Raw genomic sequence first — 19,553 nt, forward strand, 5'->3', positions numbered from 1 at the left:
CCCTTCGGCTCGTGGAACGAGGCTTTCTGTGCACGTTTGCCTGCCAGCCTGCAGCAAGAGCTGCTGAGCTGGAGGTGGTTGCACCAAATCCCCAAATGTATTGCAGACCCACAAGTATTAAGATCCCTGCACATTTTATAAAAACAAGCAGCTGAGTCAACACCAGAGGCTCCCAGCCTGGAAAGACCGACTTGCCCCCAGCTCCAAAAAAAGGTTTATTCGGGTGTTTGTGGTCTACCAGACAAAAGACACAACTCTCAGAGCTCCTCTGCTGGTGCCCTTGCTCTCTGACTCTGCAAAGACACTTGCTTGTTTTCTCTTGCTATCTGCCTAGGTTTAATCTTCATTTACTCTGTCTAGAGAAACATTGCATTGAGAAACTTTCAAAGACACCAAAAGACCCTTTTAGGAGTACAAGTGTTGCAAAATTGCATCAAAGGCAAAATAAAGCGGAGGGAAGAAATCTCACTTAAATACAACAGATTGACACAAGGCAAACCAAAAAATCTCATTAAACTTCAATCCAGCAACCAAGACAGAGGCAGGTAATATTGCCCTCATTTGCATGCAGTCTGCAATGTTCACAGTATAAACTCTCATTGCAAAAATCAGAGTAAATCAAAAGCTGCTCAGTATTAGCTTAGCCCTTCATGCTCTGATAACAGATACCAAGTCTATTCTGCCTCTAACATATGTGCATACGAATGGAGCTGTCTGTTCCCCCTTTACAGCAGCAAGGGCTAAACAGGCTTACCCAGAAACAGGATTTAATGTCTTTTCTCTAAGCAGTAACTTCTGATACAGGTATAGGTTTTGTTAGACTCATTATTGCCTGTTAGGTTTTATATGCCATTGTTACTACACAAGGTTGTAATGCATCGCAACAGGTGAATACAGTTATGCTGACAATGTGAATGTTATGCAGCATGATTCATGCATAACTATTCAAGTTACCTAATAAAGTCTCTCTGGAATGGCAGACCCTCAAGTAATGCACCAAGAGCACAGTTACAGACTACACGCAACAGGAGCATCCTCAGTGTGCTGTCCCTGCAGGTGACTCGAGTACCAGCGGGTCCCACCCTGCTGTACAAGGTCACGGAAAGCAAGAGTTTTAATGAACAGTAAATCCTCGCCGCGACACAGCTTGTCCCCTTCGACCGCAGCACCCAAGCTCTGCCGCTACCCCACTCGGGGCAGCCACGGGCCCTTGGCTAAGGTCACTTGGCAGCTCTCTGCCAGCGCTGGCACCTGGCAATGACTCTGCTCTGACTTGGGAGCACAAGTGGCACTCACTGAAACGCCAGCACCTGCAGGGTCCCACCAAGGGCTGACTCAGTCCCTTGCTCACTTCAGCTCAGGCTCTTTTTTACTGCAACTGCCTTTTCCTACCACCACACACGGTCTGACCTGATCCACATGGGACCAGTGTTCAGCCACGTGTGCCCGGTGCCACCAGCACATCTCCCGAAGGAAGAGCTGTCTCTCGCCGCATCCTTTCTCTTACCCACACAGCAAACCCCGTAGCTGTGGCTTGGGGCAACAGCTACTTCACTCCCATTCTCCTGCCCTACTCCCAGAACTGGGTGCATCCTCCCCGCCAGCGGGACCATGCTGCTCTGCCCGACCGTCACTTGAACATCTCGGCAAGGAGCAGCTCTTGGCTGCCTTCACCCCACTCTCCACAGCAGGACAGCCAGGCACCAGGTTGCTCTGACGTCCTCAAGCAGCTTGTTGGGTCCCAACTGTTGTCTCTGAGTTGCTGCACTCTCGTTGAACCGCTGGCAGAAGGACAGGGTGACCCTTCTCCCCCCGGTGTTGTGCAGGGACCAGGTCTTTTTGCTTGGCTTCAAGCACTGGATGCACAAGTGAGCAGTGATGCCACAGGAGATCATGGTTCCCCGAAAGCTCTCCGTGCCGCTGGGAAGCGCAGCAAGCCCAGGATCACTAAAGCTTGCAGGACAGCAGAGTCCCCTTGTCAGGGAGCAGAAATGTAACTGAGTGTCCTCCTCATACTTAGAATCCTGGCAGAAGGTTTCACTGCTTGTTTTTGTATGCGTTGCTTTTTAATAGTGATGAAAAGGACAGCAAGGCAGAGGAGTGAGGGATGGGGATTAGGGGGAACAGGAGAATAAATGGAAGCAAAACCTCCTTCATGCTTTTGCATGAATATATTAGGCTACACTGTAGAGAGGATTCAAGCATATGTAAGCTTGGCTACTTAAAATAATTAGAAAGCTCTGGTAACAATAACAGCTTTGGGCAAAAATTATTATGAAGGGTTTGACAAAAATAATAGATTCACCTTAGCAAGGAAGATTTCCACACAAGCAACCCACTACCAGCACCCATTTATACAAGTCACCCTTGCAAAGCTGCCACTAAAACCTAGACAGCCTGAGAACAAGTTTAAACTCAAGTACCAGCTATTGACTTGAGAAAACAGACTTTTACCTGTCCCACATAAATGCAATAGAAGAGCAAAAGTCTCTTCCTCTTCTCAGTAGCCTCCTACTTGTCTCTATGCTGCTGGACAGCCCCCATACAGCCTTAATTCCCAGAGCCCCTTTCCTGAGGACTGACACTTTAAACTCAGCTGGTGCAACCTGCTGGCTCTGAATAAAGCTTTTATGTTTGGTGGCTGTTAGCCGGTTCCTTTGCTTTTCATAAAATATATTTTTTTCTGTACTCTTCTATTTTCCTTTCTAAAATAACATGCTAGAGCAGTACCTCAAAAGGATGCCAAGGTAACATGCAGTGAAATGAATGCATGAACATGCATCTCTCCATGCCATGTGTTTTAAAGCAGGCGCTCTCACTGCCACGGTCCGCAGGGTGCCACCGGCTGCTCTTGCATGCAGACCGTAGGAAAGGTCCAGGACTGATATTTCCCTGGGGATCTGTGCAGAGACCCTGTTACAATGCATGAACCAAACAAGGGACCTCTCTGCTTCCTACAAAGGGATTGGTACAGAGATGCTGTAACTGCAGCAAGGCAACCGCAGGTGGCTTACTGATGGCATCTGTGCATAACTGCAAGGGCTCCCCTCTGCAGCAAGAGGCAGACTCTAGACACGAAGCCCTGAGAAAAAGAAAACAGCTTTGTTGTGTGGGTACCTGACCTAAAAACAGTGCTTTCTCCTGCTCCAGAAAAGCTCCCTTTCCACCCCCCCTTTTGCTTGTCTCAGATACATTCTGCATTATCGTTTTGTGGGTCAATCCTAGCAGTGATTTATTAACTTCTTCCGCCTGCAAGTGTCATAAAGGGAGTTCATAAGCAATTAATATTTATATATTTCTAATCACTTAATTCCACTCTGACTCTCCCTGCCTACAAGTGCCTAACAGCTCCTAGAATTGACTAGCCTTTGGCTGATCCTCACTACACAGCCTACCTTTGTCAAAAAGCAGAGTGGAAGCGGGGGCTTTTCTACACCACCACCACCACCACGTCATGGCTGCAAAGCACCACGTGCCTCCGAGACGCTCAAGGAGAACCACAGATGCTGAACAAGGAGGGACATGTTCCCTGCATGCTCTCAGAGGCTTTTCTTGCTGAGAGTTGAAGAATTAATGTGCAATTCGCAGCCTTGCCAGCTGGACTCAAACCGTTCAGCTGAGCAGAAGCCCTTGGTCTGCACACCAAGGTCTAAATATCTAAAACTCTTGGTCTCCTCCTCCTCAGGTGGGGACATGAACAGTGGAGCCTCCAACACAAACACTGACCACTTTGTATTCTTTCAGTGGCGTTTATTATTGCCTCTTGTGCTGACACTCAAGTGTTGACGTCCCCCCTCCCCGCTTCAGATCAGTAACCTCTGCACATGTCAGCTCAGCATCTCCAGGAATGGCAAACTGTGCCATAAGAGACTTCATTTAAATACCTTGTGCCATATGGCTACGATTCTTCTCAGCAGTTTCAGTGACTATAACAGCTTAATGAAAATCAGTTTGATGGGGCTGACTCCAGTTTTTGGCAACTGCTAGAAAGATGCTAACTAAGTTGCATTAAATTTTAGAGGACAGCAATCCACATATTGACATCAGAGACATATTCAAAGCCAAATTCCTTGTTAAGGATATGCTTTACACCAGCTGAATCCCACCGGACACGGACACATACCGAATATGGACCTATCACAAAGGAGACTGATGGAAGTGCCCCTGCAATAAATGCTTTTACAATCCAGACCCAGCCAGGACAGTAAAACTGCTACAGGACCTCATTTAGGTCTAGAGTGCCAGCTGGATGGGTGTGAGTTGCAGCAGCACTTTGCTGTTGCAACAGCCCTCGGGATCCTCACTCACAAGGCAGGAGCAGAAGCACAATCTGCAGTCACTGCTAGCAAATACTTCCCATCATGTTTCTGATAAATACTGTTGTAATCTCCTTTATGGCAATCTTCCCTCAGCAAGCCGCTTCTATTTTTATTGTTGTATACCCCCTGTTATTAAGTTCATCGCCCCCTTTTATTGAGCAATAAGCTCAGTGAATAGGAAAAGAAGTTCTTTTAATAACGGGAAATTCATGACTGGTAGCAAAAGTTCCAGAGTACATGACAAACATGAACAAGACAGTTTTTCTAATTCCAAGTTTTGCCTTCTATATCACTTTGCAGACTAGCCTTGGTATTGTTCAGTATCAATTATTTCTGTGTTTCAAAAACAATAAGCAGAAAACCACGAAAACCCTGAGAAGCTGCAGACAACTTCATGTCATTTCAGGGTAGGGAGTTTGAAAATGCAGCACCATCCCTTGCCTAACCAGCCTGTTGTCAGAAGCAGACGGCTTGCAGCTTTTCCAAACGTTCCTCCTGTGCTGCTCACAAGCGCCCGCACCAGCAGATCCCACGGCACTTAGAGCAACGGCTCAGGAGGGGACATGTTAAATAGAGACAGCAAATGAAGGATCTAAACCTGAGATCAGAGCCAAGTTCCTGGGTAACTGTTGTCTAAAGTTTACAACACATGCCTCAGGTACAACGATAAAAGTTACAGGCAGACATCCCAGAAGTTGCTGACTCGGCTGCTGTGACCGCAGACCCGCACACCCAGCCTCTTCGACACCCAGATGTTAACCCGCACACCCAACCTCTTCCTCACCCAGCCGAGGCCCCACAGATCTAGAGGACTTGGAGCATAAGGTGGCAATAACCTGTGCAACATGTCCAAACGCAAGCAGGAGAGGCGAGCCCATCTGCCCTGCTCTGGGCACTGCCTCGCTGCGCTCCGTCAAAAGCGCCGGCACCTGCGGGAAGGAAACCACTTCCCACTGTCCCCGCTGGCCATGCCTCCCACTGGTTGCTTCCAGCTACATTTCTGCCTTTCTGATTGAACTTCTTTAAAAATTTTTAAAATTACTGCTTCTCAGTGCCAAATTTCCCCCCCAGCCCACCCCCAAACACTGCTACCAGGTTTAGGGGAGCATCCCCCAAGCTACCCTCTGCACAGGGTTGCTCTCCCCGAGACAGCTCGGACCTACTTCCCTGCCTGCAATGACACCGGGGCAAATTCACTCCCACGTGTGCATGGACCCAGAGCAGCCACACCGAGATCATCAGCTGATACAAGAAAACTGCCTTTGCACCATCATTTAACCAATGGATATCGGAGACCTTGGGGCACATCAGCCCCTCAGTCTGGCCCACCCATGGTGTTGGGCAGACACCAGCATGCTTCACCCTGCGCCAGGGCTGCCCCATGCAAGGCTTGTCCTGAGCCTTGCCACCAAGGTGCTCGTTCGATCACCTGCTTGTGGTGATGCACCAGGAATTTCTGCACAGGTTCATTTTTCCTATTGTACAGTCAAGGACAAGGAGTGCTATACGATAAAGCACTGAATTCAGCAACTCTGTTTCTTCCAGTCAAGAGGAAAGAAAAAAATTGTGGTCCCTTATCCAATTTACTTTCAAGGGCCTTAATCACCTTTCCCAGAATTAACAGCTTCCGAAACCTCCGTATTGGAGCACTAGAGAAGTGGAAACTGAGCATGTGCATGAATGCCAAATGCAAACAACAAGCCAAAAATTAAATGTCCTGATTTTCGTGTTATGAATTATTTGTGGCTTTTGCTGCTGTCACTCTCCCATGGATTAACATCTCATGTAACACTTCCTGTTTTCTTCTGTTGTTTAATTTGTCTTGCAATAAAAAGAAAAAAAGTCTTTACTAATAATTAATGTGCTTTCAGCAACTCTGTCACTGCACTTACCACAAGGCATCTGAAGAAATGCAAAATACTGCCTTTTGAAGTGCCTTATTTCCCAGCACTATCAGCATGATGGATGGTTGAGCCTGTTCCACGAGTTCAATTCTCCTTCTGCTTTTATCATCTTGAGAAAGGAGTGCTCTGGGCGCTGGAGACCACAACAGGCTCCCAGCACAGACAGCACCACCAGCTACCAAGAGAAAAGGGCAGGGGACGGGGCAGCTCATCAGAGCAGCACTGCACTGCCAGCTTTCCCCAAGGAAGAACATCAAGCAACAGACAGGATGGGATGCCCCATCCCACAGTGACGACGGGACCCTGTGCAGCCCACCCTGAGCCTGGTGCAAGAGGCTGACTTTGCAGCCATGGGATCTGTAGCCTCCACCTGTACCAGCACCAGAATTCACTTGCTCTCTTCTGCAGCCCCAGCGGAGGTGGGACAGAGCCCTCACCAGTGAGCGATGTGACAGAGCCCAGGTAATCCTGCGTCCCAGAGGTGATGCTGGTGAGGTCCCTACCCACGAGGAGCTCACTACAAGCCACATCCTCGGAAGATGTGCGTGCTATTTTCAGTTTTTCCTGTTTTCCTGCCAAACCAAAGATGCTCCGTGTCCCTCCAGCTGTGCTACACATCTGCCGTCCCTGCCACGCTTTGCCTTCCCTGCAATTCTTCTTTGGTTTGGGGTTTATCTGCCATCTCCCTACTCCCTCCATTCCTGAAACCCTCTCCAGAGTCAATTTGCTTCACTTCTGCATTCAGCCTTTGATGCATTTTGACACGCTTTATTGGAGCCTTGAAAATCAGAACAAGATTGTGTGTGGCATAAGCTGGGGAGCAGGAGAAGTCCTGCACGTGTCTGCTGCATGTGTCAAAACACAGAGGAGAGGCTGCGGAGAGCAACACAGAGGAGACGGAGCCTCAGTGCAGAGGAGAGTCTCAACCCAAGCACCCCAAACACCCAACTTTGCACAACTTCCCCCAGCGTAAGCTGCCAAATTGCTCCTTTGCTAGGATCTACTTCACGATGTTTGCCAGGACTAGGAAAGGGACACTTAAGACAGCAACAGTGTCTTCTCAATGGATGGAGATGATGTTTTTGAAAGGAGCCTCGCAGCTCCCACGCCACGGGAGGGGAGAGCACCTGCGTCGGTGCTCCTTGCCCCGCATTGGGAGAGCACTGCCCTGCTCCCCGCAGAGGGTGAGAAACACCCCACGGGACCACAAGAGCAGGCCCATGGAAAGAGGGACTGGTTGCATGCTCCTCTGCGCAGGATTCAGCCGCAGGATCAGGATCTCACCAGGGATGTCTCGCTGAATTCCCCTGAGACTCGTGAGCAGGGGGAGCTGCCAGATGTTCCCACCTCCTCACCTCATCACCGGTGTCACCGAGGTACCGTTTATAAATAGCAGAACCAAGCAAGAAAAAAACTGATGAACTTGTCAGGAAAAGCAGTGCCCTCTGGCCAGAGGGAAGCCACGAGGCACGGATGATACCTTCCAGGCAGAAAAGCAGCAAGGCTAAGGCTCAGGGTGTGCGCAGTGCTCCACATCCCCTAAGCAGCACCACGCCACGGCACGCGCTTGGCACAGGAGCAAGTGGTGGAGATGCAAGCTTATGCGTGGCAGTAAAACCCAGCCCGTGCCTTTTTGACCTACAGCCTGTCTGAGGTGGGAACAAAGGGCAAACCGAGGAAATTACAGGCACGGAGATTTACAGACCAAAGGAAAGAGCAAGCCCTCCGTGCCACAAATTGCCTCAGGGGGTGACGGAGGAAGGATGCTGCCAAGTTTAAAGGGAGCTACACTGCAATTTTGAGAGTGGCACCATCCCTTCCCTACAAATATGTGTATCCAGTTATACACATGAATTGTTCTAATTATTCACACTACGTCGTGTGGCAGGATTTAATTGCAAACATGTGCTGACTTGAATAAAAATATATTTTAAAAAGGAGATTGTGACTGCTTTATTAGAGTTTGTGGGAAATGAATGAAGAGCAATCACATTTCGTGCCTCAGGGCATCAATTCTGCATCCTGCACACTTCAAGGACGGGGCTCTGGCACTCACTCCAGCGTGGCCAGTTGGCACAGCTCGGCCCCTTAGCAGCAGGGACGGCCCAGAAACGCTCCTGAAAGAAGAGGTTAAAACAGACCCGTGCAGGCCTCGGGAGAGGCTGCACTCCGAGATGGAGAGCTTGATGTAGTCAGATGGCGGAGGGGAGGGACTCGCTCATACTGGGATGAGCAGAGAGCTGGTATGGGCAAGAAACCAGGTACCCTGGCCTGAGACATCTCTGCTACTGGCACCTCCCGACAGAACCAGATTCCCCTCGACCGAGTCCTGGCCAAGCCCCACCCTGGGAAGGAAGCCTGGTCTGACACAGCCTGGCACGCAGCCCTGGCACCCGCTCCTTTTCCTCCTGCTCGCCTCCCCTTTCAAATCCTCCCACCAGTGCCCCCTCCACACTTCTCCCCGCCCCGCGCCCCCCCCCCCCCCCATCCGGGGCTGCATTTTTGGCAGCTCTCGCGGTGCCCCCAGCCGCAAGCACCATGCTGCCCTGGCCTCTCCAGGACCTGCACTCCCCAAGGACCCCGCATCCCTCTGGGGACCCGCACCCCCCCAGGGACCCCACGAGGTGCCAGGGCAGTGTGGGGCGTCGCGGGCCAGGATCGTGGGGTGCAGCGAGGCACCTTGAGGGCTCACAACGCTGCGGAGCCAGGGTTACCATGTGATGCTCGTGGTTGCTATGGAAACAGTGGTTTCTCACAAAAAGAGGCATAAATAGTTACCGAGCCTCCCCGGAGTGCGGTCTGCGCTGCCAGGCTGTGGGCACCCCGAAAGTCAGGGGGTTGCTGCTGCCCTGCCCGGTCCCTGCCTGGTGGGTCGGTGCCAGGGCTGCGCCGCAGCAGGAGCCAAGGCAGGGGAGAAGCCCGAGAGCGGCTCCCGCGCAGCCTCTCTCTGCAATTACAATCAGGATGCCACATTTATTTTTGGATAAGCAGGACCTACTTTTTCCTGTGGCTCCCTAATAACGTACAAAACAGTAGGAAGCGAGTCAAGCTGAATCCCGTGCCTGCAGCTCATAGCCTTTGGTACTTTGCATAATCAGGGCTTGTCATTCCCCATCAGCTTCAGCTCAGAAACCCAAAAGGCAAAGCCATGTAAGGTGGCAACGAGCTTAGAAGAAGCCTTTGGAGAACAAATCTGTCCATCACTGATGGGGGATTATTTTAATACTGGATCCCTTGATAAAATTCTACACGCCAGCCTAGCTGGCCAAGCTAAAGCACCTCTTACCAGAACCAGCTTCAGCCTCAACAACACTAACCCCAAATCAGTTTAACATCACTGCTTGCTTGCCGACAGCACTAAAAGCTCCCTGCCCAGCAAAGGTTAACGAAGTTAGCGACAGCAGGAGCAGAGATGCTCCTGGTTATCCTCACTGTCATCTGAGCTCCTGCGGGTGGGCTGAGCTCCTCTCCCCTCTCGTCTGCAACACATCCGATATTTGCCAGCCGGAGCTGCCTCACCTAGTGCCACCCGATGAGGATTTATAGGAGTCCAGGTCTCCCCAAGGCAGCCAAGCAGTGCTGGCCAGGAACCCTCCCTACTTGTAACGATTAATGGACTCTGTTCCCTTCAGCTACAGCTCCCCTGCTACAGTAGAGCTTTTTGTAATCAATGAAATGATTTAGAAACAAGACACCAGGAATGCAAATGGTTTGTATCTAAGTCCCCTAGTTAGCATGGCGCAGCTAAACTCCTGGCCTAATTTAATTGCACATCCAAATTCCACATCCTCTAAAGGGTATCAGCAGATTTCATTAAACTTCTTCACATTATCATGTAATCTGGCAATTAGCTTTGTGTGCAACAGCAAACAACAAGGAGCTTTATCTTAAGTAAAACATAAAACACTTACATCCCTCCTACAGCCTTTTCTTTTTATTTGCCCATCCGTGATTTAAAAAAAAAAAAATACAATCCTTCTTTTGTTTGCATTTGTGTTCCTGTAAGAAGCAGGAGCATCTACCATGCTCATCCACATGAAGCAGAAGCATGCTGGACTTTTAAGTTTTCTGTCAGACCCGCCTTGTATTTGGGAGCATTTCAGCAAGCCACTCGGATAATTCATGCTTCGTTTTCCCCACTGGAAGAAAACCACAACACTATTCTCTCCCTTAACAACAGATGAGCAATGAGAAATGGTTCATCAATGTCTGTTGTAGAACTCCAGCTCTGCGTGTGAAAGGGTCTCCAGAAATGCAAACTATTCTATTTTCGTCAGTGAGAAATTAAACTGCTGTTGCAGAATGGCTGGAGTCAGGCACGCTCCAGGCTGGGCAGTGGCTGCTCCTTTCAGAGATCGGCTCTGACTCCAGGATTTGGAGAGGTCTCCCTCTCTCTGCACAGTCTGGGGACTCCCATTCCTACAGTATTTATTAGGCATCCCCTGTGGTACCAAGAAGCAACAGCAAGGCATTAAAACAAGTTAATGTGTTTCATACCACATCAGTTTTCAAAGTGGGGTTTGTAAGTTATCCTTCAGTCATGGTCATCAGCCTTCCTTTCTGGCTAGAGAGGAAAAAAGGCTGAAAAATGCTTTTTGTATATTCTGCAAAACCAAAAAAACCTCTGTGCTTTGGTAGGGGTGGGAAAATACCTTTGCATCATGTGCAGGCAGATCCAAAACTTCTAAAAAGGTGCAAACTTCTCCAAAAGAGCAAGACTGAAGAGATGCCTCAGTTATACCACCTACCAGAAGCAAAGAGGTCAAGACCTGGAGGTACAGGATTTCTAGAAACAGGAAAGCATCCATCGGGTAACACCAAATTCCAAAAGTAAGGCATCACCTGGCACAATCAGAGCCAGATGAGAAAGAAACACTCATTATAGCATGACTTATTCCCGAGAAGACTGAATGTAATGGGGTTCACCATGATCTGCGTCAACTGGCAGAGATGATATGAAACAGCCCCATGACCTCCTCAGCACAAACAGAGCTCGCTCTGAAACCGTAACAGAGCTTGGTAATTTGAAAAAGCCTGAAACAGCCTGCATTGCAGAAAGAGACTGTGAAACTCCTGAAGAGTTTCATAACCAGGAATTAGTGAAGATAACTATAGATGGCACTGAGAACTCGGCTCCTTCCTGCTTTGCAATATCATTTCTTGCCCGGTTTTGGAGCCGTGCACTGCAAAGCAGCTCCTTGCGTCCCTCTGACTTCACGCCTCATCCAAGCACTACCCTGTCTCTGCATATGGGGAATCCCCCATGAACCCCCAGCCTGTGCCGCGAGGAACCAGTGCCCCCAGGAGTGGGTGAGGGCAGCACCACAGAGCACGGGGGGCTGCAGCCAGCACCTCTTCACATCAGCACGGCATGCGGAAATCACAGTAAAAAAGTCTGACAACTAAAGAGAAAATAACAGGTCCCCACACTCTGCATGGCTCCCGTCCCTGCCAGACTCCTGTGAACTACAGTCGTGTGCTTGAAAATTAGACGGATTAATTATTGCTACAATTAGTAGCATCGTGAAGCATCTCTGGTGGCAGGAAATAATACTGTCATAAACTTGTATAATCACTCAATATTTTCAAATGAGCAGTTGGATCCACAGTTATCTTGACGCTTTCACCAGTGACATTGCAGGGTGGAAAACACAAAATTGATTAATTAGTTTTCATTTTAAGTCAAGCTAAGCTCTGGTGCTCTCTGCCATGTGCCGTCACTGAAGCCAAGACTCTGTAAAGCTCAAAAGAGGAGGTAGGTGTGGATGTGGAAAGCATCAGCGTCCCGTGATGCATGGTTACAGCTGAGAGCAGGTGAAATGTCCCCGGGGTTCAGCCCAGCTCTGACCACGGGAACACAAGCACCACTCACAAGCACTGTGCACAGTCTGGCGTGATCCCAGAGTGGCTCTGGCCACCCCCTCCCATGCACCCGGCATGGCCACAGGAGGAGCCCGGGCTGTGAAGACCCGTGCCGGCTCTACGGCCACCCTGCTGCTATGAGACCCAATCACAGAGGCTGCTCAGCCATCCGACACGCCGGGGCGTGCGTGTGCACACCAACATTTCAACTTATGTTTTTTGCACAGTGGGAAGGAAAAATCCCGCTAATCATTCCAGTCTCCCACTTGTTCACGAAGAGCGCGCGGGCATGTCCACGGACCCCAGAGCATTTCAAGGCACGGGTGTGATAGGCAGCACCTCCACACTGTGATCTGGATCAAATCCTGGGGCTCGGGTTGGCCGCGCTGTACCTGCACTGTGCCAGCCTGGACACCTTAGCCATGCACAGAGGCCACTCAAGTTTCTGCCTCTCTTACTAATACCATCAGCTCACATGTGCTTATTATATTTCAAACAATAGAGGAGCTTGCACAGCATCCCATACAACAGGGTCTTTAACCGATTAATTTATGGCTTCAAAAGCAGTGGGTGTTCAATTCCATCCTGTTCCTGGAGTTTCTGACAAGCCACTCTGGGTGCTGCAGATCCAGCACTCAGAGCTTTTCCCATTTCTTTATGTAATTTTGAAACCAGTGCATGCCTCACATTCACAGCTAGCTGCTGTGTGTCATGTCTGTGGCTGTATCCTCCAAGACAACTTTAAATACCAATATCTCTCTTTGCCACCAAGTCCACCCACTGTTTTTAAGCGGTTAGATCAAATTTGGGAGCAGTTTTAAGTTCACAGTGCAGTTCCCTGCATCTCCTCGTGTTGATACTGCTTTTTCAGAGCCACATGTGCAGCTCCATCACACCCAGCTCATGGGCAGCCAGGGCCTTGTTCAGGTACCCTGTGTGATACACACAAGTAATATGTACGTGATATATAAGCAAGTAGATCAAAGGGGGAGACAGGTGACACCTCTAGGGCCTCAAGTGCAGAGGCTGATATACTGAAAAGGTTTATTTATACTCTCCCACCTTGGGGATTTGTTTCACCAACAGACATGTATTGGCAAGAAGCAGGTCCAAGCTTAACTACATCTTCTACCCCATTTCTCCTTTAACAAGACAAAATAAATATATTTCTGCTTTGGAATTAAGAGGAGCGATATTATTCTCCCCTATCGCTTTCCAAATGAAGCTCCTGAAAGCCCTTTTTGAAGCTTCCCAGTTGCATTTCCAGACCTGCTCCCTCTCTGTGCTCTGGAGAAATGGATTAAACGAGCCCTTTGAAGTGCTGCTGCTCGTGAGCCGCTCTGGGATGAGCTCGGCTCGGCTTTTTGTCATGTCCTGGAAGGAGGACAGCAACCACCGCTCGCCTTCCTATTTCCCTCTCATCCCGCAGATGCCAAGCAGCAATGGGGCTGGAGCCAATGCACACCCCCAGGTGGGACACAGTGCTCCCCCACAGCAGCCCTCGCTGCCCACCTGCAGCCACCACCTCCCTCTGAAAGCAATGCCCAGCTCAAGAACAAGCCCCTGGCAACTGGCATGAGCCCGCTCCCTCCTGCCGCATCCCCCATCCTCTGCTCGGCATGAGGGCAGCACCCTGCAAGCCGTCCCATCCGCCCAGGACCCTGCAGTGGTGCACAGCCAGTGACCACCTGCACAGGCGCCTGCAGTAACACAGCCTGGGGGGACCGACCCTACCTTACTCACAGGCCAACAGACCCTCGACTTGGTGTCACCAGATCTGCGAAGTCTTGCAAAAACTCCCAGGACCGAACCTCGCACATACGGGCAAAATGCTGTCATGGGACAAACACTGCGCTGCACGCGTGAATTCCCTTGCACGGACAGTCTGACAGCCAACACAGGCTAAGCCACCGGCGTCCCCTGCCAGCACATTAAAGGCCTAAAAGCTGTCAAGCATTGCACAACAGGCAAGTTTTAATATTGAGAATATTCATCTCCAGCCATTTCTAGTTAATGGAACAAAGCAAACTGTCGAGAAAAATGGGAACATTACAGTAAAAACAACAACAAATTAAACTCTAATGCAATTAGAGAGCAATTAGGGATCTATCCTCTGGGAGCATTTTGGAACTCTGGGTCTTTCTCAAAATCTGATCTCTCTGCAACTTTATTTCTTTCTAATTAATAAATGAAGAAGTGAATGGCATGGCTCCCCCCCAGTCCCCTGCAAAATGCCATCTCCCTGTTCTGCAGGAGCAGAGGTGGTGGCAGGTAGAAGCGTTCACACCTCCGAGCTGAGGAGATATGCAGCTGTCAGAAGAACGAGGCACCAAGGCAGGGAGAACAGAAATCACCGCCTGTGTCTGTTGCAAGGTGACCAGAAACACAAAGACACAAATGCTCTTGTGCAAGAGCCAGGCTGAGCAGGAACAAGCAGACAGCAGAGCATGAGCGACCCTGGAAACCCCTGTGTTTTCCTATACACAGCTCCCACAAAAGCCACAGCCCAGAAAAATACGTATTTAATTCCTCTTGACTTTTTAAACTTACCCACGTATATGCCTGTAGATAAGCACTCACTTAACCAAATTGCTCAAATACGCTGCAGAAAGGAGCAGGATGCCCTTTGGGCATCGGTCTCTGCTGCGTCCTGGCCAGGGCACAAGGAGCCTTCAGCAGCCCACGGTGGCACGGGTGCCCCACAACCTGCACACTGCCTGGGCTCGCCTCTCTGCCACCCCAGCAAGTCTGGAAAGGAGCGTTTGGCACGTCCTTCCCTGGAGGGCAGTGGACATTGAGCGTGGTGCTAACAAAGTGCCCAAGAAATTACAGAAGAACTGAAACGAAGGGGCAAAGCTGCACCGTCCCATTAAGCCAGCGCCTCTCCAGTCTCATCCATAAGCTGCCTGAAGGTCACAGCCAAAACCGATACAGCAAAACCTGGCTCTGTTAAACCTTCCGTCAGTGGATGCAAACACAGGAAACGCTCTCTGCGGAGGAGATGGCATGGTGTGGAGAAAAGGCTTCCCCCTCGTTTCCTGAAGCTGCTGCTATTCCTGGGGGCAGCCCCGTCTGCACCACGCAACTCCGGTACTCTTCAGCAAGGGCTGTTGTTCACGCTTTGTAAGGAACAATAAAGCTTCCATATGTCCTGCTACCTGCCCAGCAGCCATCAGGGAGACGACTCCCTCAGCATTCAGGGGAGGAAGGCACCTGTGCCACAGAGGGAGGTGGGAACCTTGACCTTCATCTTTTTCTGTACCCAAATCCACCCTTGGGAACACCAGTGGCCTCGTTTTGGCCTAGAAATTGGCCCAGTTCTGGTCTCTCAAACCAGTTCTGGATCTCAAGTCACACCTCTTTCCTTGGGAGCTTAACCCAGATAAAGCGAGACACCCAGATCTGACAGTGCCCGGGCCACCTAGTGCAAGGATCAGCCAGGACCAGCCCCAGGAGCCCCAGCCTTGCCTGGACATCTCAGACCCTGCAGCGATTTCTGAGGGGCTTTTGGGAGCCCTCCCGACTCTGAAGAACACCTTGCAATGAAAAAGGGTCTGATTAGAGACTCACGGGTCTGAAAAAGATTCCAACTTTTGGTCAAAAGTTGCTTCTTGCAAAGGAATAATTCTCAAAAAATCCCCACTATTATTGTCTACGTTTGATCACTGACATGGGGGAGGAGGGCTGTTTGTTGGTGGGTTTGGGGATTTTTCCTCCCCTCAAGAGCAAAACCCCTGCAGGAAGGGGTGTTAAATGCACAGCTGTACCAGACTGGCCATCAGCGTTCCCAGGTAAATCTCCGGGCACGAAGAGGGGGAGTTAGGTGGTACGGTGCCATACACCGAGCCATAAAGCCGCTCAGAGAGAAAAAGCTGGGCTGCTCACTGGGAGTAAGGTGCTAAGTCAGCAAGGATCAACTAGCTGCACCAATTCCTTTGCAAACTGGAAGCAGCAAATAAACCAGATCCAGGCAAACATCAGCAAAACATCTCCATACACAGACAACACCTCTTCAAGAAGGGTTAGCCAGCAATGCTATGAATAGCTGGGGAGGCCTGTCAGGAGTGTAGTATGTGCTCTATAGCACACCTGGGAAAGTGGAAACGCAGCAGCACTCCACCTCCTCTGGGCTTTTCAGCACAGGAGAGGGCAGAGCAGGGCAGAAGAGCCTGAGGGAGGAAGGCTGGATACAGGAGGAAAGTTAAGACAGTGCAACTCGGAGCCAAAGGAAGTGACTTCCGAAACACGCACACTCAAGTCGGCCGGGTCCACACACAGAAACGCGGTGCAAACTGCTACGCAGGGGCAAGGATTAATTATTTGGAGTGACTCAGAAGTGACTAAGAATGATCAGATAAAATCAACTGGGGTGGGGGGGGTGGAAATTAATCCAAATTTTGGAACAGTCCCACCCCAGGATGCGGCCAGAAGGCAGAATCCTCCCCAGGGAAAGGGATGCAGGAGGTGCCAGAGAAGGTGCAGGGGGCACGGGGATTAGGAGGTTTATAATCGACAGTTCTACACTGCTCTGGGAGTAATAAAGGATTCCTGCCCTCCTGTTTCTGATAAAGTCAGGGGGAAAGACCCATTTTTAAATGGGTCTAGAAAGCTCCTGTGCTGTCCCTCCCTCCTGTCCCTTCCTACAGTAGATGAGTCACTGTCTAGCAACCTTTATCAAAATACCTCTTACAAAATTATTTATCAAGTCCCTGCCGCTCCCCGCCCCACAGCACAGTGCAAGGAGAAGTGGCAGGAGATGCTCCAGGTCACTGTCCCTTTCCCGTGGAATGACGAGAGCCCCGAAGCTGAAACTCCTCTGCCCAGCATCCCCCTTTCCATGCCGCCCCTCTCCAGCAGCATCCCCCTGCTCCCCCAGGCTCACCTCTTACATTCCAGAGCCGGTTGTTTGTGTTTTGCAGATGGATTGCACGTGCTCGTGCGAGAGCCTACAGCACAATCTCATGCAGAAAATGCAAACTGGTGATTTTTAACTGTCTCCTCAAGGCTTCGCAAACCTTGTTCTTCACCCAATACTGCATGCTAAGGTCACTCCAACATCAGAGGAGGGCAAAAGGAGTGTGTGGCTGCCCAAAAGGCAGCAATCAGAGCGTGTTTAACATCAGGAACTGAGCGGGCACTGCCCAGGCCTAGTATCACTAATCAACGGATACAGATAACCAGCAATTCAGACGGCTCAAGGGGCAGTTACTAGAGATCTTTCACGCAGCCCAGAACAGCAGTCACTTCGCTCATGCTGCATAAGGGACAGCTTTTGCTTAGGCTCTCAGACCTACAGACGACTCCAGTGCAACACATGGAGTCAGCCAGCCCCACAGAGATGCACAGTCTTATCCCCCTTCACTGGCGACGAGCAGCCGTACAGGCTGGCAGCTGCTTTCCCCATGCTGCTGCGGTGAGTCAGGTCAGGGCTGCCCCCAGGGACAGCAGCCCCAGCCCCCTGTGCTCAGCTGCCTCCCTGGAAACGTGCTTCTGCTCTCTAAGTGGTGCTGACTTGGGAAGTTCTCCAAACTTCCCAAACAACAGAGAGAATAGGCTTGTTTTCCTGCATCTGCAGACATCCATGCTCACAACCCGCAGTCCTAGGAGCTCCTGTTCCCACGCTGGACTGTGGGGACACCTGCACGGAGTCCATTCAGTAAAAGCACCCTGAGTTTCCACTGACTGTCCAGCACAGGGGCTGCCTCTCAGGGGATGCCCGCACCGAGAGGCCTGCCTGGCTGTGGCCACCGGCTCACAGGTGGATGCAGCATTCTGTAAAAACTCCACTGGGAAAACATTCTAACACCTGGCACGGGGCTGGACCACTCGCACAGCATACGCTGGTCACCTCTGACCTCCCGCCACGGGTCCGGGGGTGGCACAGCCAGCACAGGCACCAGCTCCCCCGCAGCGGGTGCCGGGTCAGGCCCCCAAGCATAGGCTGCCCCTCCGCAGCAGCGCTTGTGGTACCAAAACCGCTCCGGCAGCCTCGCCACACCTGGCAGCTGATCCCAGCCAGCGTAACAGATCACCTCCCACTGCTCTCCCACAAACACTGTTATCAAACAGCTCTGATCTCCCAGTAAACTTTCCTCCAACTCTAATCAACAGATTCAAGCAACAAGCAATGCGCAAGCTGGCAGCGATGGGTCCGTACCTTTGTGCCGCTGGCTGGGCTGACGCGCCGAGGACAGCGGAGCTGCTCCAGCGATGCTGCCAGGGAAGGCGCCCACTGGAGCTGCGAGCACGGCTCTCCTCTCCCCCGACCAGCTCTTCCAGCAGCCAACTGTGCTGGGAAGGCGCTGGGCGATTCTCCGCTGGCGCTCCAGCTCCACCCCTAGCAGCAGCGATTGGCTCTGCCGTGCTCTGCAAGGCTGCACTGGTCCCAGCAGCCTCCCTCCGCATCCAGCTCCTACTATGAGCAAGAGCTTCCCCAGGACCGATTCCCACAGCCTGAGACAGGCCCTGGTCTTGGGCAGGCTTGGCAGGTCAGGGAAAGGCAGAGCTGCCCGACACAACCTAAATCAGAGCACCTGAGAGAGATTTTCCTCACTGTGAAAATACAAGGATGTGCAAATCTGATTTGCAGGGCAGAGGCTGTGAAGGATATCACAGGCTCCAGGGGGAACATATTTACTTCCAGATTCATACTTTTGCAGATGACGCACTTATTTTAATACCCTGGATTTACGGAGTGAGCACACCTCGTGCTGCAGGCTCCTGCCACACGCAGCACCGAGGGACAGTGGGAGGCAAGCCCCCCACGCAGGGATAAAGGGCAGGAACAGCTTTCTCAAAGCAGTGACCAGAGGAAAGCAGATAACAAAGGGAAAGGACAGATTCATCTTCAGCCAAAGGGTAGTCGCGGCCTCCCTTAGGCAGGATTGATGGGACGCAGAAGCCAATGAACAAGTGCCCAAGGCCAGAGGCAGAGCAGAAGAGGGCAAGGCAATAAACAGGGGAAGGAGAAATGGGGGGGATGCAGACCCCTGCAAACCATACGCGATGAGGAGACACTCCCTAATACAGCACCACGCACACATGCCCAGGAGTCTGTAATGCACAGCCAGGCTTAAACCAAACCTATCTCCCCACTCTGAAATCCAGTGACAGCTGAATCTAGAAAGAGAGTGGAGTTATTTTTTGTGCACAATATTCTCCAGGCAAAGCCACTTCAGAGGACTGAAAGTCCTGAAAACCAGGTTGTAGATGAGCACAATCCCATACACCTTCCCTCTGCCGATGCAAAACTTGCAGAGGCAATGTCATCTCACTGCCCTCCTTTCTGCTTATAACGAAATAAGGAGGGCGACGACCAGCTTGGTACTGCGGAGGGTTTCTGTCCCAGCTTTGCTGAATTGGCAGGCACCTCATTTGCCAACACATAAGCCTTACTACTTGCAGGTTAGGTAAGAAATGGGGACGTGACGGAGCAGAGAGAGGTTGTGCTCCAAGCCTTGCGAGGTGA

The 19,553-nt window shown here is 50.9% G+C and overlaps 1 protein-coding gene across 1 annotated transcript in view; it reads right to left on the reverse strand.

Annotated features, from left to right (window-relative positions):
* ZMAT4 (zinc finger matrin-type 4) overlaps positions 1-18,490 on the reverse strand; it is a 71,179-nt gene extending 52,689 nt beyond the window's left edge. The window contains 2 exon segments of the mRNA XM_076358918.1: positions 18,243-18,377; positions 18,380-18,490. Of these exon segments, the coding sequence (XP_076215033.1) occupies positions 18,243-18,377; positions 18,380-18,490 (246 nt within the window).
* Positions 18,491-19,553: the final 1,063 nt, after the last annotated feature.

This window comes from Aptenodytes patagonicus, chromosome 24 (assembly GCF_965638725.1).
Source record: "Aptenodytes patagonicus chromosome 24, bAptPat1.pri.cur, whole genome shotgun sequence".
NCBI classification, from domain to species: domain Eukaryota; kingdom Metazoa; phylum Chordata; class Aves; order Sphenisciformes; family Spheniscidae; genus Aptenodytes; species Aptenodytes patagonicus.